Genomic DNA, 26080 nt, shown 5'->3' with positions numbered 1-26080 from the left:
GCCTGCTGCCTGCCTGTTGACATTGGCTGTTCCTGGATTACTCATTTGCCTGCTGCCTGTCTGGCCGTTACGTTCACCACCCCGCTTCCTGCTCCGTCTTGTAAGGCCTGCAGGCCGCCCGCACCTAGGGGCTCAACCTCTGGGGAACGGTGGTCAGCGCAGGTGAAACCTGGGGTTGTCAGGCCGCCAAGCAGAACTTGGTCCGAGTACCAGGCTCAACAGCGCTCTACTTGGTACACGAACTCACAAGTCTGACATGTAGCCTGTGCCAAAATTCTAAAGTCGTCTTTTGGTATAGAGCACTTATTTGCACACAATTGTCTAAGTTTTAAGAAAAATCTCTTCTTCAAAGCAGCAACCTGTTTTTCAAATGTAAAAGTGGAATCTAAACTAACTCCCAATACTCTAGAGGAGCCCTCAGTGTTCAAGCTTTCGCCAGAAGCTAAGACATCAGAACTATTTGGAATATTGTCCCCAAACCAAAGTAACTTAGTCTTTTTTGTTTATTCAAGCACAAGTGCCTTGTTGCCCATTTGTCAACATAGGGAATGTAATATTTAATAGAACTCAAAAAACTGACTGAAGTCCCCCTCACAGGGTAAAGAAGAAAGATGTCATCTGCATACGATAATAAAGTGGTTCCTTCCTCAAGGAAAGATTATCCAAAGAACTATGGTAAATGTTATACAATGATGGAGAGAGTGGAGAACCCTGAGGCACTCCACAACCAGGATTCCAATTAGTTGATCTCTCTGTATGCCCTTTAACACTATATGATCTATTCCTTAAAAATTTCCTGAACCACATCAAAGGAACAGTGTTGACAATCCTATTTCTGATAACATAGACAAATGTATGGTATGATTTATAGCATCATAGGCAGCTGATATATCAAACTGTAATTACACAGCCTGAAGTCCCTGATTCAAAAAATGTCTAATCTTGACTGTAAGAACAAGTAACAGTTTTTCCAAACTATGTTTTGATCTAAAAACGTCCTGTGTCTTATGCAGAATACTAAATGTCTCTATATGATTTTGCAATTGTTCATTAACTGAAAATTTTAACAACTGTGCCATTGTCACGCTTCACACGAAACACTGGATAGTGAGCCCTCTCTTGGGCTACTGCCGAGGAGCGGAGGTGGCAGGAGGAACACCCACCGGGAACAAGACGGAACCCAGACAGACCGGTACCCTCCGGACTGGAGCGGCAGGTCCAGAACAGAAGCCACAGCAGAGAGCAGGAAGATAGTCCACAAACCCAGCCGAGCCGTGAGCAGGCAAACAAAGGCAAGGTCCAGATCCAGGCCAAGGTTCAAAGGCAGGCGACAAGCAAAGTCTAGGTCCAGGCAAAGGTTCAAAGGCAGGCGGCAAGCAAAGTCAAAGTCCAGGTCCAGGCAAAGGTTCAAAGGCAGAGATAGGCAGAAACCAAAAGTAGCAAGGAAGCACAGAAACAATCAATCGCAGAAGACACACCTCTGAAGAGCTCTGTTGCAAGGCAAACTAGGAAAGCTTCCAGGTGGTTAATAAAGGCAAACAGCCAGGGAGGTCACCAGGTACTGAAACTGCTTAGTTCCAAAAAGTCTCAAGACCAACTGGCAGGCTAGAAAATCCGGACCGGACCTGCATGACTTCTGGAACCGGGAAAACCACAGACAGTCCATTGCGACCACCAGGTCTGACCACCAGGGGGCGAGATGAATGAGAGCATGTCACAGGGGCACAGTCATAACAGCCATCCATGGGATACTGGCTACAGGATGCTAGTTCTCTACCTTTGTCAGATCAGCACTTGTGGATTTCGGCAGAGGAGTTAAAGCTATTCCTGCCAAAGAATCTGGATAACATTTCAATTGAAGATTGACATTAATAAACTCAGTAAGCCAATTTATTATTTCTGTTGGTATTTTAAACAGTAAATGAAGGACAAATGTTTAAAGTACATGATTTCTTTGAAAGTCTAATCAAATACTTTTTAACAGTTGTTGAGGTAATCCTCTCAAAAACATCCCAGATTCTTTCCACAAGAACATCTATTTCAAGGTTACTAGATAAGGTAATTGCTGATTCGAAATTGTTCAAATTAAAAGTCTGACTGATATTCTTAAGTTTATCCTGAAAAAATTGTGCTAATTCTTCTGCCTTTGGTTGTAAGAATCTTGAAATCATTAATACATTATCAGTGTTGGTCAGATTGCCATAAACTTTAAATAAAACTTTAGATGAATTGACTGAGTTGGTAATTTCTTGGCCATAAAGTTCCTTTTTAGCCTGTGCTACTCGATACTTATATTCATTTATATCCCTTCTCCAACTAGAATAAACTGAACTATCCCTGATCATTCTCCAGGTACGCTCTAAACACTTGCAAGGTCTTTTTTTAATTGGAAGCAAATTACAGAACCAGGGATTAACTACTTGTTTCACTTTTTAAGGAGCTTCTTCCTCAAGAATACCATTAATAGTGGTATCCCAAAAATAAAGATCATAATTATGGGAATCTTCCCTTAATTTAGATAAAACCAAATTCCAAAATGTAGATGGTTCAATTTTGCTTCTTTGAAGCTTAACTATATTCTTAGTTTATTTAGAAATTGTTAATATGTGATTGAAACAAAGCAAAAGAAAAATTGATCTGACCAAATCAATGGAGCCCAGTTCAGATGGTCCAGAAACAACCGTTCAGAACCTCTGGAAAAAGCCACAAAATCTAATGTATGGCCTTTCTCATGTGTGACCAACCCAGAATCTAAAATTAAATTCAAAGACTTCAAAAACTGTGTAAACTGTAACACATAAGGGTCCGAAAGATCCTCCAGATGTAAGTTAAGATCACCTAAGAGCAACAGTTCAGAATAGCTTATTGAATAAAAAGAAATATTTACAAATAAATTTTTTTGAGCTTTTTGCCATGGCTTAGGTGGTCTATAGATCATCTACAAGCCCAGAGAACCTGTCTTAGACCAAGATAAAAAATTACAGATCATAATTTCTAAAAAATCATTCCCATAATGATCCATTAACCGAATATCTAAAACATCTCTTTACAACAAGGCCAACCCACCCCCTTTCTTGTTTTGCCTTGGACAGGACAGTTCACAGCTTTAAAACCAAGTGGACAAATAGAATATAAGGGGAACTATAATGAGGAATCCATGTTTCCATTATAAAAATTAAACCTGGTGAAAAATCTGTAATAAAATATACAGTAACAGAAGCCTTTCCACAGACAGATCCTGCATTAAAATATAAACTTTCTATCACTTCATAATCTCTATCAACTGAAGGTATCTTATCACAAGCAATCTTAACTAGATTTTGTTGAGATCTACCATTACAACGAGGTCTAGAAGACCTGTATTCAGAACTTGTATGAACTGGTATCAAGTTCTGACATTTTAGCATACAGTCCACCAGATTATCTGGCTGTCTAAAATTGTAAACACCAATTTTCAATCGCCAGGATTTAGTAATATGTGCTGATATCAAGGACTCATTACTATGACTGATGATTTCTCTAATAAATCACCTACTGAACCCAAACCCAAGCAAATAAAAGAATATTTAACCAAGACATTTTATCCCAATAGCCAAAAACATGCAAAGGATATTAAGCTTTAAACCAGTACTTGCAGTTGCTTAATTGACCTCCAAGAGCAAGACGCCATCCAAAGACACTGCACAAAGGTGCACACCAAGTTGCACCCTTAGGCGACACGCTGAGCAGCGGCAAGCTGCTAGATGCCTCATTCAAAAAGGCACCACGGGTGACATCAAGAGGTGGTGGAGCAAGCTCCTACACCCGACCTCAGCTGATGGAACAGGAGTAGCAACTCAATAAGCAATGATAGTCTCCCAGCAGTCTTCTGCTAACATCATTTTTTCTGCTCATTGCTTCCTAATGTCTGCATATCACATAAACCTATTATTTGACTTGTCTATGTGTCATGACTGAATTTCAAGTGCCTTGGAGCTGAAGCTATTTGTTTTCTTTTTTTGTTTATTCTTTTTGGACCTGAAAGTTGCCTTCTTAGATTTAAATCATTTTTTATTGATGACCAAAGAAAACATTGAGAACAAGAAAACAATCAACAGTCTTTTATATATAAAGAAATGTCCCCTCCCCTCCACCCACTGACAACCCACTACAACTTTCAACAGGCAAAAACACAGTCGGGGGTCTTGACTTACAATCGCCCAGATGAGGCAGAAAATATCACAACCATAATAAAAAAAACAAACAAAAAACATCTGGACACTCTGCGTCAATCCCACCTCTGGATACCCAGCGAAAACTACAGAATGTTAAGGATTCCTTCACGTGCCCTGGGTAACAAAGATTGTATATAAGCCTCCCAAACCGCCAAGGCAGCCTTTTTACGTTTTAGGGATCCCTGAGCCACATTACCATCCAAAAGCACTAGATTACGGAACTGATTGCGTCAGGCCCAAAAGGGAAGGCATGTCAGGTACTTTCCAAACTCCCAAAATAAGTTTCTTCCCAAGGAGTCTAGCTTTCCGAATAAACTGTTACCCACCCCTGTGCTGTAGTACAAAAACCTTGTAGCGATCCAAAAGAAATCCCACTGAGGAAAAAGGCAAAGTGTCCAAAACATTCACCAAAGTAATCTGCGATAGATCTCCAAAAAGATTGTACCTTAGGACACGGCCAGGAAGCATGAAAAAGTTCACATCCAGGTGACACTTTTAGGGGAGAATCCACCTTCCCCATTTTAAACAAATGCTCTTGAGTAAAATAAGCCCAATGTAGTAAATTAAACTGACGTTCCCTCAAGTCAGCATTGATAGTAAGGCCCGGAATTCTCCACACCAAAGTTAAAAGGTCCAGTGATTGGTCGGAGAGCTGTAAGTTCAAACATCAGCGATGAGTCAACTCAGACAGGTCCCTGCTAGGGAAGTGTTGGAGTAGTAATTTATGTAAGACCGAAACTGAGAGACAATCTTCACCCTGCCAGAGAATCATGAAGCTTGGCAGTGTGACCATTTGACAATGCAGCTGAATCCAAAGAAGAAACATAGTGGGTCAATTAGTGATAAGCAAAGTGATCTCCCATGCTAGTCCGGGAACCATCCCCCAATTGGGCTAAAGGTGTCAATTTCCTATCTACTTCAAGCACCTATGATAGCAGATGCTGCGTGCACTCCAGCATTTGAACATCACATTATCCATACCCAGGGTAAACAAAGCATTGCCCTGAATAGACAAAAGGCCAGCTACCTCAGTGGAAATCTTCCAACAACAGGCGAGTTCTCTCGAAAGGTCTGTAAAGGTCTCAATAAAACATTAGTATGCCCTGGTAATGATAGAGAAGAAGGCACAAGCAGTATGCCAAGGATAAAAATATTGCCTTTCTAGAGCTAGGGGTGGTGTATAGTCCTGCAAATCAAAAGGTCAATCGTTCAAATGGCGAAACAAGCACTCCAGCCCATAACTCCCTCAAGTCATGATCCCACAAGAAACCAAAATGATGTTTTAGGTTTAGATTCTCCCCGTCCTCCAGCAAAATTTAGGTAACAGCTGAGACAAACGGCAGATGTCTTTTTTGAAAAGCTTTAAAGGAAGCATTTGAAGAGTGTATAACCAATGAGGGAAGTCCGTCATCCAAAATAGTTGAATCCGTCCATGTAAACTTTAACGGCAAATATTTCCAGTTTTGTAAAGTCTGGGCAGTATGGACCAAGAATTACTCCACATTTAAACAATATAGACCCGAGGTTCGCATTGTGAAATTTATTTATTTATTTGGTGCATTTTTACCCCACATTTTCCCACATAAGCAGGCGCAATGTGGTTTACATTAAGTCAAAAGGATACAATGCAACACAGAGATGGCACAAAAACAGAATGTGACAGGAGGGGAAGGAACACGGAATGACAAGGGTAAATGACAGGGGTGAAGAGCCAACATGTGAGAGAGGTTAAACAATGGAGGAGCCAGGGGAATAAGCCTTGGCGAACAAGAAGGTTTTTAAGGACTTCTTGAACTGTTGATGGTCGATGAGCTCCTTAAGCTGTCTCGGCAGAACATTCCAGAATTGTGGACTGATGTAGGGAAGGAGTAAGAATAAATGGATAACGAGATAGGAAAAGGAAGAGTCCGCCCACTGAAGCAGAAAGACTCCCTTCCAGCAATCTTGAATATGGCTTTGAGATGCTAACGCCAGTGATTTAGAAAGATTCAGTTTGAACCCAGAGTAATCATCATACCCCACAAAGGTCTCCATTAGAGCAGAAAGTGATTGCTGAGGGTCTGCCATGTGCACCATGAGATAATCCGCAAAAATGGAGATCTTAAAAGTAGATTTACCAATAGCAATACCTTTCACCTCCAGGTGAGCCTTAATATCCCTAATCAGGGGGGTCCAGGGTGAGCACGAACACAAGGAGAGACAGAGGGCAGCCCTTTCAGGTTCTGCGCCGTAGAGTAAACACCATTAATGAAAACAACTGCTTAAGGATTAGAGTATAGGACTCAGATGGCCTCCTCAAAAAATTGTGGGTTCCATATGTTCTTAAAATGGTGAATAAAAAGTCCCAAGAGATCCGGTCGAATACCTTCTCCACGTCAAAACTAATGAATGCATTCCCTGGCGTTGAACAGATTCCAAAGAGGCCAAACTAGCCCTGATATTTTTAGTAGCAAAGCGTTCACGCGCAAAACCAACCTGAAACTCATCAAACAGAGATGGCAGAACCCGAGCCAGACGGGTTCTCTGGGCTTGTAGGTGATCTTAGCAAGTAATTTAGTCTTATAATTTAAAAGAGAGATGGGATGGTATGAAGATGGGTAGAGGGGATCTTTGCCTGGCTTTAACAAGACTATCATCTGAGCCACCTGCAACGAGGCAGGAATGTTTTGGGTAGTAATTATCTTGGAATTTGTAGTATGGACTGTTCCCACGATTTGGGTTTCTGCCAGGTACTTGTGACTGGTTTGGCCACTGTTTGGAAAACAGGATACTGGGCTAGATGGACCATTGGTCTGACCCAGTATGGCTACTCTTATGTAGAATTCAAAGAGACCAAATGAGGTTCTATAGGTCTACAAGTATTTTATAAAATTCAGCTTGAATTCAGGCCCTGGGGCCTTCCCGAGCTTACTATGTTGACTGGCGAGCTGAACTTCCTCCAGGGTAAGGGGAGCATTAAATGAAGCCAAATTAGAAGTAGATAAAGGAGAAAGCTCCATTTACTTAGATTATAGGGATCCATCCATCAGAGCCTCCGGGTCAGCTCGATAGAGAGAAACATAGCAGTCACATAAGATTCATTAATAGTGTCATCAGAATGGGTTAACTGGCTGGCTGCACTCTGTTAGCTGAAGGTTTTTTGTAGAACCTGTCAAGAACTCACTAGATACGACAAGAGTTTCCCACTTTTATTACCATGTAAGAATAATTTGTACTTATAGTAAGCCTACAGTTTGACCGCTCTTTGGTGGAGTAATGTATTCAATTCAGCCTAGGAGGAAAGCAGATTGGATTTATGAAGAGCAGTAAGGAAAGTCCCCAAAAGTATTCAATCTCTATGAACCTGCTTCTCTAAACATAGGATGAGTATCTCGTATTTTCCATTTGTGACGCTATAGTTTCCTCCCATAAAACCGCCTTTGCAGCCTCCCAAAAGAGGATGGGTTGGTTCAAATGCTCCTGATTGTGACCACGGTATTCTGAACATTTCTGAATTAAGAAGTTATAATATTGTAGATCTCTATATAGTTCCACTGGAAACCCCCAGTGACTTTTGCCCAAGCGCTGCCCCCCCCCCCCCACCCCAATTGCAGGTAAAGCCATACCATGGCATGATCAGAGACTCATAAGAACCAATTTCTGCCCTAGAAATCTTAGTAAATAGGTCTCAAGAAGTTAAAAGGTAGTCAGTTTGAGCTTGGGTGGAATGTGTTCGTGATAAGTGCGTGTAGCCACGTTCCCCTGAATGTAACACTCGCCAGACATCATTTAAATCCAACGTATCACAAAGTAAGTGCCATCCTCTGGAAGAATCTAGACAAGCTTGAGGAGGAGGCAAAGATTTGTCCACAGTGGGGTCAAAAACAGAGTTGAAATCCCCTCCTATGATAAGATTCCCATGCTGCAGGGGTGATAAAACATTAATCAAATTATGAAATACTTTGTTATTAAGTATATTAGGAGCATAAAAGTTACAAAGGAGAAGAGTATGATAGACAATCAAAACTCTAGCTATTACATAGCAACCCTCTGAGTCCCGAATAACCTGATTGATCTGAACATCCAAGCCTTTTCTAAATAAAATAAGGACCCCCGCCTTCCTATTGACTGCAGGAGAGTATACTAGGGCTCCCAACCACCATTTTTGAAACTTTTTATGTTCTGCAGTTGTTAAATGAGTTTAGCATTGCCTCATCGGGTTTATGCTTATGAAGGAATTGAAGTATCTTCTGCCTTTTTATTGGTGCGGTCACCCCTCCCACATTCAAGGAGAAAATTTTAAGAGAAGTCATAGACCGCAGTCAAAAAAACAGTAGATGCATAAAAGGAAAATGAAAAATAGAGAGGGGCTATCCCAGCCAGTGGCACTCCCCACATATGCAAGAGTAAACCAGCATCCGGTGGCCAGGTGTGCAGAAAAAAAAGAAACCGAACCCCCCCCCCCCCTTCTAAACCCATCCTACCCTTTCCCCACTCCACATAGCTTCCGGCCCTCACAAACATCAGCTCTCCTAGTAGAGCCGTCACATCAAAACATCACCCCCCCCACACCCAGAATAAATTCCCCCGGTATATATGCAGATAACAATATCCAAGGCTTCGAACCTTAAGCAAGCCAGGCACACACCCTATCACTCACACTTCCCAGTCACACACAGACACCAAACAAACTCAGCATACTCCAAAGATAGGGAAAATCATTCCAGCACAGGTGGTCAGGGAGGCCCAGCTCATACGTGAACAGGGCTGCCAGAAAACACACCAGTTCAGGCTCCAGGACAGTCTCAGGTATTCCAACCAAGTGAAGATTGCGCCTCATGGAGCAATTTTCCAAGTCTCTGAGCTTGTCTTGGCAGTCCTCAAAGGCATTCTGCAGTCAAGAGTGAGTGTCTGCCACTCCTTGGACTGTGCCCTCCACATCTCCTTAAACAGTGTTGGTATTGGGCCACGTCACGAGTGAGGTCCTCCAGTGCTCCATAGACCCGATTCAGTTTCTCCTTTAGTGGGGCTAAATACTTGTCCAATAAACCTTCCATTAGCATTACCACCTCTGCCACTACCTCCGAAACCCACACGGAGCTCAGAGACGTCCCTGCTGTGCTGTGAAGTGTCGCCATCTTATCTTCCTGCACAGGTTGCTTCTTTCTTTCCAAAAATGTTTACATGCCATAAATATGCTGGAATGTAAGCTGTGTACTCTAGTGTCCCATAGCTAGCCAAAGGAGGTCCAAAAGGGTCACTGACTATGCAAAATTGGGGTATTTCCAGGGAAGGGAGCAGGAGAAGTGCTCGCTATCTTCTCCTGAGCATGGCGCCATGTGACCCCCCTAACTCCTGACAGTTGCCTTCTTGTCTTCTTCTTTTGGCTTTCAGTTCAAATGGAACTAGGGCTGGGATCCTGATACCATGAGTTTTTTTCATTGACAATTACTCGGGTTTTCCCCCTCTATTTTATTACTCTTCCTTTAACAATAAAACTAATCTTACCAACTATTACAGCAATAGTTCTGGGCAAAGGGCCTTACATCAGGGCTCCTTTTGCAGTCCTGCAATTATAGAGCCTGAATCTGACCATTAAGGAGGTAGTTCTGTAACTAGGCACCTCCAATTCTCGGTGCACCAGTGCCACACGCAGAGTCCCAATTCTGTAACAGCATCTGGATGCCAAGATGCCGTCTACAGAATACAAGTGCAAGTCATCATTGGTGCACCTAAATTTAGTTGCGAGAATTTAAACCAGACTTATGGTTTGTGTAAATGTTAGCACCTAAATGCACCAGTTAATGCGCATAACTTACAGTATTCTGCAAGTGCTGTGCATAGATGTCATCCCCACCCGTGCCCCTTCCCTGTGAATGCCCCCTTACTGTTAACACGTAATAATAGAATAGTGGTTGAGTACCCTATTGTCATTTACACATGAAACCAGTATTCTATAAGCATGCAACAAAGCATGCTTAATTATAGGCGACCTGTTATAGAATGAGGTGGTAGGAGTCATCCTTAAGCATTGACTGTATTTCCACCCCCCCCCCCCCAGTCTATGAATGCTCAACATTGCAGATAAAGCCATTAGACCTGTCCAGTCTGCCATCCACAAAAACTAATATGTTATAAAATCCTTTCCTCTGTCTCTGAGATCATTGCTGCACCATCCCCAGCTTTGGCTGACCCATGAAGTAGAAGACCCAACTCATGTGGACCTAACCAGACACCTTCCACATGACTGCCCTTGAAGGGATTGTCTCATTCGTGTGTGTATAGTATGTCTTTTCGCCTTATATGAGTGTTCAACTGCAGTAGTTGTAGCATCAAGGGTAGGTGGCACCTTATCAACTAACAGATTTATTAAAACATCCATTTTCAAGGACATCTTGTGTTAGACCTTTAGGGGGTAATTCTGTGTGGAGAAAAGAAGAGGGACCAGTCTCCACAACTCAAAGTGCAGCAACAGAACAGTATGTAGCCAAAGGTATCTTCAAAAAGGGTTCTTTATTAACAAGTACTCACATAACATGCATGAGAAAACACATTACTGCTTAAGGGACTCGACATGAGCCATGGTTAGACTATATTGCCTGCATCAGGAGTCCAGATATAAAATCCCAATGTCCATATATCAGATGTAAAGGGTTATACACGCATCACAATATACAGTATGGAACCCATATGTGCCTATATCAGGTGTAAAGGGTTGTACACGCGTTACAATATGTAGTATAGAATCACTCTGAGGTTGAGAAACAAATGTCCGCACACCTGTCAAATTCTGTAAGAGTGCGCCTATATATAAGCACCCACAGGGTGCCTGATTGGCACATATTCATTAAAGGAAAGTAGGTGCCTATTTTCCTTTCTAGACTACCAACTTCAGGGTGTATACATGCATATGCACAAGCTCTTACAGCAGCCATAGAACTGGTGTAAATGCTCATGCCTGAGTTCTGCTGATACACACTTAGAGAATGACACAGTTACGAGCTGTTGGGATGTGGGAGAGCCTCATTCGTAGACCAAAGGTAGGTGGTCTGGATAGAGCACTCGGACACTCGACCCCACTGAGAATGAGATTTCTTTAATAAGCATTCCAAATTGGGTTTCCAGATTTCTTAGAGAGGGTGTGTCGTAAACCAAGTTTAAAAAAAATTTGCATCATGACTTCAAATTATGTATCCGCTTTTTAGTAAATTATGTGTGCTTTTTAGTAAAACTATAGTATTGCATGTCATTAGAGTTTGTTTTCATTTTTGTATGGCATTAGTGCCTGACAATATTCAGTGTTTCATTTCCTATTCTTTGTTTAGGAGGAGAAGATGATTTTGGGGGTCTTGTTTCTGCAAATCTAATCCTGTTGAGGAATAGACTATTAGACATCTTGCTTAAACTTCTCTATACCTCTAAAGAAAAGACCACTGTTAATTTGCAGTAAGTACTGTGTCATGACAGAACATAAATGATCCAAGAATGTTTGCTGCCAGCTGCTGCTTTGTAATTGTAAGTTGATGTTATGCCCCCCCCCCCTCAAAAAAAGGTTGCTGATCTCGAGTTCAATAAATACTGCCTCTGCTCTATAATCAGAAGCATCATGTTTGTTTCTGCCGTTCAAATCCTGAGCAACATTTCATATGCAAATCTAAGGAATTTTAAGACAGGAAAGGGGTCTGAATTGCTATTTTCTGAACCTTTCCCTGTGCTTCCAAAATTTGAGGGGGGGGGGGGGGGAGGAAGGAGGTGGTACAACACTGCTGACAGTCCTTTCCTGAAGGATTCCAATAGTCATGCCCTGAAGAGACAGCTTGCTTAGCTCCAACTATTGGTGAATACAGGAGATTGGCCTAGGAGCTGAGTCTGGATCTCTTGTGTAGTGGTATCCAGGTTTTGATAACAAATCAGGAGATCAGTCCTAAATCTTGCCTGACGTTTGCTCTTTTAACCCCATGAGAAGTCAGCCTGAGCACCCAGTGGGGCTCCCAAGCCTTGGAATATGTATGACCATGTTCTCATACATCAGTGCACTTGGCCATTTACCAAAAACATGTTTCATTTTTATTGTAGAGCATGCGAGGAGGTGGTGAGGAACCTTGGCTTTGACTGGGTCATGATGTTCATGGAAGAGCACTTACACTCTACCACAGTCACTGCAGCCATGAGGATCCTGGTGGTCTTGCTGAGTAATCAACCCATTCTCATCAAGTTCAAGGAAGGCCTTAGTGGAGGGGGCTGGCTTGATCAGACAGATTCTGTCTTGACCAATAAAATTGGCACTGTGCTAGGTATGTGTGATCTATTTTTGTCCATCATTAAAAAAAAAAATTTGTACATTACCCATTGATGTGTTCCAGTGTATGGTCTATGACTCTGTTGGGAAGAAGCAACAGCTTGGCTGTAACCACCCTTCTTAATTTTAGCTGAAAGAATACCTTTGTGATTTATTGGTCTGTTTTTATTTTAAATGCTGACCTGGTTGAAATAATGAAAATGGTCCCATCAGAAGAAATGTGCAACTTGAGCATTTAGAAAGTGTTAAACGTTCATATAGAACTTACATATTTTCATGAAAAAATAAGTAAATAGATATTTACAGTGGTCGGTGACCAGTTGAATGGTTTAAATAAAGAATACACATTTGAGGCAGGAGGTTTTTGACCGGTGATTAACACATTGCTGAAAGATGGCTATGAAAGTTCACTGATTGTTGTGATAAAAACCTCTGTGATTTCTGCGATCTTTTCCACCTAGCCCGAATTTAAATTCAGTTATTTCTAGTATGGAGTAAGAATGTGTGTTTTCCTCCAAATGTTTGGTTGTAAACATTCATGTAGGCACATATAAAATTGCCCTGAGATACAACATGTATCTGTGGGCCTGCCCTGTCTAAGCACTGTTATAAAAATTCCTTAACATCCATTAGTGTTTTGTTGCCCTAGAGCTCCATTTTAGACAGGGCATAGAAGTAGGGATTGAGATGTGCAGGTCAGTGTGTCTCAAGTTTTCACTAGTATTTTAGAGCAGAATCTGCCAACATGGTGCCTGTTATATAAAATACAGGAGAAATGTACATTTATACCCCTGGTGCATGCAGCATAAACATCCATTTTAGAAAAATAAATGCATAAGAGATTGGTGGATTATGTGCCTACCCTCTTAACAATTCAGAACCTCCTTCACCCTGTCTTCCTGAACAATGCAACAGCTCTCCTCCAGTGTGGGAGGAGGAGCAGTGGTGCAAAGTGACGGCATTTTTACCTATTCTGTACCAGCTCCATTCTTTCAATGGGTTGCTGTAGAATGCAGCACCACATGTTACTATGATGTGGTGAAGGAATGCAACGGACTCAATTTAGTAAAAATGTTGAGGTTTCCTGCCACCAGGTTTTTCTTATGCCCCTTTGAAGCCACTGCTTGAGGATTGCACTGACCTGAGCCAAAAGTGCATTAATTTGAACCATTTCCATGTTTCATTTTATTTTTTAAATGAAACAACCGTAAAAATCACAAATTGATTTTTCCATGTTATTAATAGCACACATTAAGGCAAATTTATAAATCAATGTACAAATCAGAATTGAGACATCCGGTTTGGGACAAGCATGTGTGTTCCATCTGCATGCAGCAGGAGCATCCATCTAAATGTCTAAAATATCAACAGCAGCAACTCAGAACATACATCTGTGTTGTTGTATGTTGGTAATTTCAGAACATAGACATGCAGGTGTTGACAAAGAATTATATGTTTGCCATTTTAGAAACTTGCATATCTATATGTGCCCAGTTAGGTACAGCAGTGTTTCCCAAGTTGGTTCTGGAGTACCCCCTTGCCAGTCAGGTTTTCGGGATATCCTTAATGAATATGCATGAAAGAGATATGCATACAATGAAAGCGATATGCATACAATGAGCAGTGTATGCAAATCAGCCTTATGAATATTCATTGTGGATATCCTGAAAACCTGGCTGGCAAGGGGTACTCCAGCATTGACTTGGGAAACACTGAGATACAGAGCCTGCAACCATTTGGCACAATTGTATTTGGTGGGGGGAAATACAAGGGGATGAAGGGGGTGACCCCCCCCCCCCCCCCCCCCCCCGGTGTCTGTCTTAGAGCACTGCCTAAAACGATCACTTTGTCAAAACCTTAGATGTGCCTGGAAATAGAAGTAAATTCTGATGTTGATCTTGATATAGATAGATGTCAATTCCCCTTCTGAATGAACATGATGATGGTAGGAAGAAACCTGTTTTAGATGCTACACTAAACAAAGATGGTGAACAGAACTATAAACAGGATTTGTTCCATTTCTTAGAGGATGACAAGTTTAGACTGCCTAAGATAAACAAGACTGCTGGAGGCAATTATGTCTTGGGTTTCCAGTTCATCCCCTAATCCAAACCTGGTGCAGCCAAAATTATCAGTTCATAATCACTAACAAAGAAATTATAATTTCATACACCAAAAAAAAACCTACCTGCAGAGTAGGCTAAACTGTAGTCTTTGTTGAGCTTCTGATTTTGTTAGAATAAAAACATTGACTGATGTAGCTTCCCTGGGAGGGATCTGGAGTGGTCTGGCAGGACTCAAGGAAAGGAAATTAATAAGTAAATCCAAATTTCCTTTCCCTTATCCCGTTCCAGTCTAGCCCAAATGAGTGGGATGTTTCCAAGCTCTTCCCAGACCAGGCAGGAAGAAGCCATGGAAGCTCTCAGAACTTCTACACCTAATGTGTTGAACCCCCAGACCTGCATACTCACTCTGAGGCATATATTGAAAGGGTACAATAGAGGCCCTATCCCCCTGTCCTACCAGTATCCTCTGAATGAATGTAACTTCGCCTCTGAAGACTGATTGACCTAAGAGATGCTACCTGCAAGACTTGTGAGAAAGGGAAGATTGAGCTCTCGGGACTAAACCCAAAGTTTGAAATAGTATTCTTGCATCTTCAACTTCAGGAGGAGTGTATCCTATCTGCAAGAGTAGCGAGGGAGCTTCTTTGCCTGTGTTCCAGAGGTCAGTCTCTGCCCTCTGAGAGTTGTAAGTTTATATTGACCATAATCTCTTGTGGAGGAAAAAGACTGAAGAAATAGATCCCTCAAAGGGAATAGTGTCCCACAAAAACTGAAATTGCAGAGGTTTCAAATTCCAACATAAGTTTTCCTGTGTGCTCTTCCTTTGCACCACCAAAGATTGTGTCACCTTATAGTATCCTTGCTATGTTGCTCTATTCTTCCAACTGCCAAGGATGTAAAATAGAGTGGAAGAGATTTTCCAGGAATATCATCTGACTGGGGGGAAAAATATAAAGTAGCTCTCCTGATTGGACCCATCAAAAACCAGATTAGGGCATTTCTAACAGTTAAGTGGGGCCATGGTTAGCCCAAAGGGAGATGGCCTGAAGCTCTCACTGAGAGATCTAGAATAATGAATCTGGGAGGATCTGGTGGTAGCCTTTGGAGGGAATATCCCGTGCATCCATGTGGGGATCTACTTAAGAAGAGATCTGCATTCTGCATGGGAACCCTAAGAGCAGGAAGACTCAGAGTCCTCTTTTGAGCCTATCTATGGCTAGTATTGCCCCAAAGCCTACAGTAATGATGAAGAGAAGTTCTTCTGAGTAGTGTTCAACTATTCAGTGAGAAGACTCCAATGAAGGAGTATAGCCAAAACACACAAGTTTACAACAAGGAGAGGGGGCCACCCCTGCCAAACTTTCTGTCCAGGAATACCTTCCTGGGAAAGGGAGGTTGCTGCTGGAATAGTATTTGATCTTTCAATTTGGATCAATAATGTCCATTATTGGGAGGAGGCAATAATGTCTATTATTGGGAGGAGGAGACCTTAAGTGAGGAAATACTTCCAAGCCAGCCTCTTAATGTTGGTCCCTAAAGTTCCAGAACTTTTTCAAAAGTCAGTTAACTCTTGCAGAATATGAAATTGTACAACCTGTTAGAGATTTGCCATGTCTTCCATTCTGTGCAGGAGCATCTGAGAAGCATAGCCAAAACATTGTGGTCCTATCTTGAAGTTACATAGTAATGCTTTTAAGGCAAATGGGAGAGGATATTTTTCACTCAACATATGGCTGAGCTTTGGAACTCTCTTTCTGAGGATATGGTGGAAGCAATTAGTATAACTGGGTTTGAAAAGTGTTTGGATAATTTTCTGGAGATAAAGTCCATAAACTGTTAAGATAGATCTGGGGAAAGTCACTTCTTATCCCTGGGAGTTGGTAGCATTGAATCTTGCTGCTACTTGAGATTCTACGAGGTACATGTGACCTTGCTTGGCTACTGTTGGAAGCAAGATACTGGACTAGGTAGACCTTTTGGTCTGACCCAGTGTGGCAGTTCTTGTGTTCTTAGCCCTGACCTAGCAATAAGGTGGATCCAACAGAAGGAGCTCATAGCATTACTTAGCTGAATCATTCAAGACCCAATAGGTGTTAACCTGTCAAGGAGCTGTTACACCTCACATAGGGATTTGTAGGGCTTTTCTTCTCTGCATACTGTTACCTGTGGGATGATCACCATGGTCCCATCTAGGGGATGCTGGACCTAACACTGAAGGACTTGATGTGGAGTAACTGTATATAGCTACCCAGAATTAGAGAAACTATAGAAAAAAGAAAGATTGTTTGAACAGAGTCTTAAATCTTTCTACCATGGAGGTCCCTGAATACTTTGCTTCCTCCTAATTATGATTTTGCATAGGGACAACCAAAACCCCCTGCCCCTCCCCCCTCCCCCGATGATCCAATACCTTATTATTCTCTTCATCAGGAAGAGAATATAAAACCCTTGGTATTTGCTAGAATTAGGTTTCACAACCTGAAAAGTACCAGGAAGCATTTGGGTGGGTGCTAATGTCTCTTATGGTCCATCCAAGAATTACCTGGAGATCCAGCTTTAGGAAATAAAGGTCACCAGCTTATCTTTCCCAACCAACCTCCCCACTGAGGCACTGTCTTTTCTGAGGAGGCAGTTTCCCTGCTGCAATAGCTATCTTCTTCCTTTTGACCCAGTCAGTGAAACGCTGTAGCATCCCAAACATTGCCAAGGTCAACTTATGCTTGCTTCCATGCAGGTACACAGAGTAGAGCTTAAAGGCAATCTGGGACATAGGCAGGTTGGTGACTCAGTGGAGACTAAAGTGTGGCTATGTTGTGGGATGGGCAAGGCAAATTTAAATCCTTGTTTACTATGTCAGTAGTAAAGGGACAGTGGGAACACTTTTAAACTCAGGGAAGGGCTTCTTTATTGTGTCTCTGGGGCAGATGCACCAACTTCCTCCCCTTGATATTTGCTGTTACTGATAGTAATAGGCACACTGAACACACTCCAGGGAACTATGTTCTAAAAAAAAGAAAATCAAAATAATGTCCCAGAATAATACAGCATATTAAGCAGAACAATATGACAGGAAAAAGAATCCTTGGTCAGACATTCAAACAATATGTTTCTAGGCATTTAAACTAGAAGGTGGGGGTGGCATATGGAAGCAGGTCAATTCAGGTAATCACCCCCAGCAAAAGACAAGCTGTGACTTGTTTACACTGCTTTCTTCACTACTATCTTAGCAATTCACTTCTTAGCAACATAGTAGAAGGTAAGACTAAACAAAAAACTCTACAGAAGATGAGACTGCCACTGAAATGTAGCTGGAAAACTACTATCAAACCAAAACCTCATCCCATACATATATGCAGACGACGTAACGATCTACATTCCATTTAAACAAGATTTAAAGGAAATTTGCAATGACATCAACCAGAGTTTACATATCATGCATTCATGGGCGGATGCATTTCAGCTGAAACTCAACGCAGAAAAAACCCAATGCCTAATACTCACCTCTCAACATAACACGAACAAATTCACCACCATTAACACACCAAAACTGAATCTTCCAATTTCGGACACCCTAAAAATACTTGGAGTTATCATTGATTGACACAACACTTGAAAGTCACGCGAAAAACACAACCAAGAAGATGTTCCACTCAATGTGGAAATTAAAAAGAGTAAGACCTTTCTTTCCAAGGACCGTCTTCCGTAACCTGGTACAGCCAATGGTACTCAGCCATCTAGACTATTGCAACGCACTCTATGCGGGCTGCAAAGAGCAAATAATCAAGAAACTTCAGACAGCCCAGAACACTGCAGCTAGACTCATATTCGGTAAAGCAAAATATGAAAGTGCTAAACCCCTATGAGAAAAGCTACACTGGCTCCCACTTAAAGAACGCATCATGTTCAAAATGTGTACCCTGGTTCACAAAATCATTCACGGAGATGCCCCAGCCTACATGTCAGACCTGATAGACTTACCACCCAGGAATGCTAAAAAATCGTCCCGCACATTCCTTAATCTTCACTTCCCCAACTACAAAGGTCTAAAATACAAACTAACACATGTGTCAACCTTTTCCTACTTGAGCGCACAATTCTGGAATGCGCTGCCGCGCAACTTGAAAGCGATCTATGAACTAATTAACTTCTGCAAACTACTGAAGACCCATCTCTTTAACAAGGCATACCACAAAGATCAACAAATGTGAACTCCTACACATATATCCAGAATTGCCTTACAATATATGCTTGTTTTACTACTATCATGCTTTATCATTATCATGTTACCCAAGATCCTTATGCAATACTAAATGTCTATTTTCTTATATATTTCCACTAATCATGATGTAATTGTAAGCCACATTGAGCCTGCAAAGAATTGGGAAAATGTGGGATACAAATGCAATAAATAAATAAATTACCACAAATGCTTGCAGTCTAAGCAACAAAGTTCATGCAAGCCCTGATGTTAGAGGCAGATTTAGGTATTGTTGCTTCCATGGAGACATAGTTCAATGACTCCCACGAATGGGCCACAAACATACCGGGCTATAATCTATTTAGGAATGATAAAGATGATCGAAAAGGTGAAGGAGTAGCTCTATATATGAGGAACAGTATTAAAGTGACTAAAATGCAGGGGGCCTGGGGAAAGGAAAAAGCGATATTGTTACGGTCATAGTCAGTGATCTCTGTGCCTTGCTTTCACCTTATGCTGTGTTCAGGTGGAAGTCTGCCTCCAAGCCAGGGAGTCCTGAGGAGTAAAGCCCGGCCTACAGCTTTCACCTAATGCTGTGTTCCTGTGAAGCCTGCGTTCAAGCTTGGTAGTTCTGAGGAGTAATAGCTCTGCCTACAGCTTTCACCTTTGCTTGGGTCCAGTGAAGCTTACTGCCAGGCCTGTGAGTCCAGACTTCCCGTGCCTCAGTTGAGATTCCAGTTGCCCACCGTGACTCCTTAGTCACTGTATGCAGCGAGTGGCTTTGTTCTGTGTTTGGGACTGTGTGGGCTGGATGACAGGGAGTGCTGCAGGTGCAGTGGCTGAGGCCACGTCTCAAGGTATCTCTGGATGAGGGAGCAGTGCTTGGAGCGCAGAGTGGTCCGTGTGGGCTGATCCTGGCCCTTGGGTGCTGTGCAGGGCCGTTGAGTCTTCTGCCTTGGGAGCATCAGCTCAGGCTTTGTTGCTTTATCTTGCTTGCCTTGGGAGCATCCGGCTTGGGCACCTCAGTGACTGTTTCCCTGTCTTAGGTTACATCCCTGGTCTTCAGTGAGCGGTGTGGCCAGCTGTTGCCTCTACCTGCGGTGCAGACCTTTACAGACTGTGTCCTGCTAACAACAAGACAGGTTCAAATAGGATGGAGTGGGCTTCGACAGCAGATTCAGTAGTTGGAACATAAGGACAGTGCTGGGCGGACTTTTATGGTCCATGTCCCAAAAACACCAAAGAAAGGCAATGATCAAGTATTTTATATCGCATTCATTGTTGGTTTAATCATGAATTGATAATGAGTGTGACCGTTGGGCAAATTGGATGGACCATTCAGGTCTTTATCTGCCATCATTTACTATCCACCCGATATTCAGTGCTATCTCGTGCTGAATATTAGCGTTTAGTAGCTAGCCTGGTCACCAGCTATGTCGCCTGACATAGCTGGTTAATTCCAATATTTATTGGCTGACTGGCCCCTGCTTCCGAGTTGATGTTGGCGGATTCTCAGGCTGCCTCCATACCGGCACTGGCCTAGCCTTTTACAATGCCTCTCCTCAAGGAACAGATCCGAACCGTGCTCTAGGAGGAGCTTGGGTGCAGGGCAGGATTAATGAAGCAGAGAAACAATTGTACAGATTTTACATAAATCTGAAGAATGAAACAGCTTCCAGACAGCATTCTGCAGCACATGAGCCAATCAAATTTAGAGAATGTGCAGAGCATAGAACAGAGTCAGCCAGAGGGATTTGATCTTTAATCTTTACTTGAAGTCCTGAATATTTACGAGCCATGTTACTGAGGAGTGGCCTAGTGGTTAGGGTGGTGGACTTTGGTCCTGGGGAACTGAGGGACTGAGTTTGATTCCCACTTCAGGCATAGGCAGCTCCTTGTGACTCTGGGCAAGTCACTTAACCCTCCATTGCCCCATGTAAGCCGCATTGAGCCTGCCATGAGTGGGAAAGCACGGGGTACAAATGTAACAAAAATAAAATAAATATTATCATAGCTCTGGCCACGACAGTCCCCCATATCAATGTCGTCATCTTTCAGTACTGACATCACAGTTTTTGCTATATGATCAGCAATATGACCATGAAGGGATAAGAATTTCAAAAATTGCTTCACAGGCTCACCACTCTGCTGCTGGACATATCAAATTATCAAAGTGAGCTGGTCGATATGAGCATCTCGGGGTGGAATCCACTATAATAGAAAAATATTTGCTACTTTTTATTTAACTAATAATGGCATTCAGAACTTTTTCAGACATTAACCCCGGGATTCTATATATCATGCTGACGTTTCTGCGCAGAAATCAAAGCGTATTCCTTAACAATTCATATAAGCTAATTGGTTAACAAGCTGGTTGTTAACCAAGTATCAGCACTAATTGGCATTAATTAGAATTTTCATTCTTTACTTGCGTATTCTGTAACTGTGCGTGTAAATTCTAACTCACATAGTTGAAAAGGGGGCGTGGAATGGGTGGGTCGTGGGCGTATCTAATATCTATATGCATTTTTATAGAATGCACCCGCTTTGCACCTTATTTAGGCATCGGGATTTACGGCAGGTTGTACTTGGCATAATTGGTCATGACTAAATTTAGTCGCATGGACCGGTGCTCAGCGTATTCTATAAACCATACGGAATTATCTATAAAGTATGCCTAAATTAAGGCATACCTTATAGAATATGCTAAAGCAAATTTCATTTCAGCGCCGAATCTTTAGGCGTGATATATAGAATCTAGTCCTAAATGTATGAATTCATCACAAATGGTAGCAAATAATTAGTGCATTTCCATATTTAGCTAGATTCTCTGACAAGAATGGATCAAAGCAACTAATTAATTCTAAGCACCCCCAAAAATTACCATTATGTGATGATGAGAGCAGTTCACTATCACCACAGAAGGCAACCCCCTTTCAGCTAGAAACAGTAGTAATTACATGTTTCAAGATATTTTGCTAATATCTTCTTTCTGCTTCTAGTTGATGAACTAAATTAGAATCTATTCTCATATTGACATCTCTAAGTGAACACATGCTAAGCACAGCATTGCGATGATCAGCTGAACTCTTGTGATCACATAAACGAGTGAAACTATTTTTCTTGTCATTAAATCCAGAACTGAAGCAGTTTCTTAGAGAATAATTTGCAGCAATAGCAATGACCCCATAGAAGGAGAGTATACTAGCCATTCCCTTGATAGTAATTCTCCATTTCTTTTTCTTCGATAGAAATGTTCCTTTGTTAAGCTCCTACTTTTATTTCCATATGTTATTGGAATTGTCCCAGGATGCTGAAGAATGTATGGTTTAAGACTACTAGAACTGGCAAAACAAAGCAGAAGGGAGAAGTGGATCTGTTTAAAAACATGGAGCACTATACAAAGTGACAGCAGATTGAAGGTGGGCTGAAAGGTGGGAAGTCCGAGAGCAGCCTCTATAAATAGCAGATGAAATTCAGTGTTGACGAGTGCAAAATGATGCACATAGGGAGAAATAATTCTAACTGTACAAGCAATTCGTCATATCTTCAATTATGCTGGTTTGCCCCATCACTCATTAAAGAAACTTCAATCACTCCAGAACACCACCATCAGGTTATTCTGTCCAGCCCATTGCTCTGATCATATTTCACCCCTGCTGAAACAATACCACTGGCTCCCCTTCAAACAAAGGATTACTTATAAAATTGCCACTCTTACCTTTAAGGCATTCAGGCTTGGTATTCTCTACCATCTTTCCTGTCTCACTTATCCTTATTGCCTCTCCAGAACCCTCCATTCTTTAAACGATCACCGTTAGTGCTGCCTTGTTCAAAACATGCTCACTTGGAATCAACATGTCACAGTGCTTTCTTTTTTCATGCTCCTCACACCTGGAATAATCTCCCCCTTTCTGTCCATAGCAATTCCTCTTTCAAGAACTTTAAAATTAATTTGAAAACCTGGCGCTTCTGATTAACACTCTGATTGCAACTACCATTAATACCTATTCAACCCTGCTATTCTTTTATATGTTTTGTTTTTGTTTTAGCTATTCTTATTTTATTTTATTTATTTTTAGATTATTTATACCCCACTTTTTGCCACTTAAAGCAGCTCTTTCAAACTTAACTATCCTGATTTTCTGTATATTAATGGAGTTCCTTTTCATGTTTTCTACCTTAACCTGTACACTGCTCTGTTCTGCCCATCAGCTAGAGTGGTGTAGAAAGTTTTGCAAATAAATATAAATACATTCATGATGCACATTTCCCAAAGCTGGCATATCATCACAGTTAATAAAACTCAAAACTTTTTTCTATCTTTTATTGTCTGGACATTTTGTTTTTCAATAATGTTGATTCCAATTTCCCTCTTCTGTTTTCCTGTCTCCGTTCAAAGGTCCTGGAAAGAGCACTGGACTTGATCCCTCTATTTCAGGGTCCTTAAATCCAGTCCTTCAGGGCCATAACCCAGCCTGGTTTTCAGGATTTCCACAATAAATATGTGTGAGATCTATTTGCATGCAATGGAAGCAATGAATACAAAGAGATTTCATACACATTCATTGTGGAAATTCTGAAAACTAGGCTGGGTTAGTTGTGCCCCTCAATGACTGTATTTGAGGATCTCTGCTCTTTGACTGTGGGACTGGGCAACAAACAGATCCTCTGGATCCTCCATATTCACCAAATCCAGCATATACCACCTTTAATCCAGAGGATCTTGCTTTTACCCAGTTGGTCAAGTCCACGGATTCTCTGTTGCTTCGGCTGAGCCCTATTCTTACCCAGCCAGAATTACCCTGCCCAGGAATATTGGGATTTTTTTTCTTCACATAAAAGTTGGATCTGGAGGTGTCCTCCTGATGCCTTCGAAAGTCTCAAGCAGATTGAAGAAAAAAAAATCCCTACCTTCTGAGGCAAGGCAGCAGCATTGAGGCAACAGAGGAGCTGGCTAGGGTAGAGCAGAGCCCGACCAAGGCAGCAGAGGAGGATCCAAGGACATGGCTGACTGGTTAAACGCTGGATCAAGCTTTTACCTATTTCCCTAGACTCCCCTCCAACTTATACCCTCCCTCCTCCCTGAGATCATTCTTGTCCCTCCCAAGTCGTAGTACCCCCTCCAGATCATTGTTGTCTGCCCCAAGCTTAGTACCCCTCTCCAGATCACTCCAGCCATCCCCCCCAGCTGAAATTCTTTTTCCTTCCAAGAGTCACCTCCCCCCCCCCCCCCCCACCCAGACTCAAATGACCCTCCAGCTCACTTTTGTTTGCACCAAGTTAGCCCCTTTTATCTATTTCATACCTGCTACCTCCTGGCTCCTACAGCAACTTTTTTTTTGCTTTGGCCACTTTCATGCGGCTCAGCCACATGCGCAGGCCCAAGGCAGTGACTCTTGTCACACCTCCTCTCTCCTGAGGCCAGTCATAGGCCAAATCTGCAGCTCAGGCTATGCAGTGGGCTTCTTTGTTATGCCACGGGAAGTGAAGTTTAACACACACAATTGACGTCACTTCATATTATAGTGATGCCAACATCCCAACACTTGCTGCAAGAGCAGGACGTCGGCATAGCTATGACGTGATGATATCGGATTGGCACACCGGGCCCCCGAACTCTTCGAGCCCCGAGGCATGTGCCTACTTTGCCTATCCTTTAACCTAGTCCTGCTTGTGTGCCTCATCGCGGAGCATGGCTCAGAGACATTAAGGGCACTTGGCCAAACATGGAGCCTCATCAGTCCATCCTGGAGGCTCATGCCCTGCCTGTCAGGCAATCATCGATGCCATTGCCTCGCTGGACGTCGGTGTCACCACCCACTGATGCAGTGACCACCTCTACATCAGGTGAGGAAGCTGCCCTGGAGTGTCTGGAAGAGCACCATCATTGAGGCCTGAAGCTCCTTCCAGTAGACTAAGAAAGGCACATACTCAGACGTCTTATGATGACTGTTTGTTATGATCCTGCTGGGACAAGCATAGTAATGACAGGCTCTTGGTCCTGATTGGCTATGTCAGGGATTGGACTGATGTCTGAGGCAGATGATGTCAGATGCCAGACCCTATTTAAACCTACCTGTACTTGTATAGGACCCTCTAGCATTAATTTCTTCAGCTGTGAGCTTACCTTGGGATTCTCCGTTGTCTGTGCATGTGGCACAGTGTGAGTTCTTTCTCTTTGTGGTTATCTTTAACCCTTTATTTATTTATTTATTTATTTTGATCATTTATACCCCGCCTTTTGCTGCAGTTTTGCAGCCTCGAAGTGGCTTTACTTCCTGTATTTGCTGTTTGAGTCTGTGGGAGCTTGCTCCTCCATCTACTTGTACTGTAGCTCAGCTGTGAGCTGCTTCTCTGTGTGGTTTGCCTTTAACTCTTTACTTTCTATATTTGCTATTTGAGTCTGTGGGAGCTTGCTCCTCTGTCTACTTGTGCTGTAGCTCAGCTGTGAGCTGTTTCTCTTTATGGTTTCCCTTTAACCCTTTACTTGCTGAATCTATTATTTGAATCCTGTTTGGGCTGCTCTTCTGTTTAAGCTGTGTGGCACAGCCCTGAGCTGCCTCTTTGTGTGGTTTCCCTTTTACCTTTTACTTGCTGTTGTTGTTACTGTTAGTACCTGTCTGTTTGGTCTTGTGACATTTCGTTGTTGACTGTATTTTGCACAGTGTGCGCAGCGTAGTTAGTATTCCTTTCTGGGACTTTCCCTGTTCCTTTTCCCCTTCCTTCTTGTTTGTTTGGGTTCCAGTATGGCCTTGCGACCTGTACGCTTAGGCTCTGTTAAGTGTGGATTCCAGTTCGGCCGTGCGGCCCTTATGAGTGTTCTATCTTTTTTTTCTGGTGGTGCTCTCTTGTCTCCCTGAGCATGCTGGGCTTCATAGCCTTTTGTCTCTCTGGTAGTGTGGGCTCAGTCTGCCATAGGCCTCGGCCTAGGTCCAAGGGCTCATGACCAAACATAACACTAGTTTGCTGAGTCTGATGCAAACTACTCCTGGTCTTCATAGGAGGAACCAGAAAACTTCTCAGAGGATAGTTCTTTTGGCATACTTTCAGATCCTTCTCCCCTCTCTACAGGAGAGAAGAAAGTCTCCTCCAGAGGAGCTCTCCTATTTTGGCTTTCTCAGGGAAATGGTGGCTGCCATTCCATATCTGTTGGATGTGGAGGATGAGCTCAAAGTTGAGTTATTAACTGTCCTGGACTGTGAATCTCCTCCATGGAAGGCTGTGACATTCCCTGTTCACAACATCCTATGGGATGCACAGATGAGAAACTGGGAGACTCCTCTTTCTAAGCAAGCAGTACTTAAAAAAAGTGGACTCTACA

General features: G+C 42.4%; 1 protein-coding gene across 5 annotated transcripts in view; it reads left to right on the top strand.

Annotated features, from left to right (window-relative positions):
* WDFY3 (WD repeat and FYVE domain containing 3) overlaps positions 1–26080 on the top strand; it is a 655707-nt gene that overhangs the window by 363996 nt on the left and 265631 nt on the right. For all 5 annotated transcript variants that reach the window (XM_030190597.1, XM_030190598.1, XM_030190593.1 and 2 more), the window contains 2 exons: positions 11519–11639; positions 12270–12487. In XM_030190597.1, the coding sequence (XP_030046457.1) occupies positions 11519–11639; positions 12270–12487 (339 nt within the window). The remainder of the gene's footprint in view (positions 1–11518; positions 11640–12269; positions 12488–26080) is intronic.

This window comes from Microcaecilia unicolor, chromosome 2 (assembly GCF_901765095.1).
Source record: "Microcaecilia unicolor chromosome 2, aMicUni1.1, whole genome shotgun sequence".
Lineage (NCBI taxonomy): Eukaryota > Metazoa > Chordata > Amphibia > Gymnophiona > Siphonopidae > Microcaecilia > Microcaecilia unicolor.
Note: the sequence above shows the minus strand (reverse complement) of the source record. Positions and strands in the feature narration are given on the sequence as shown.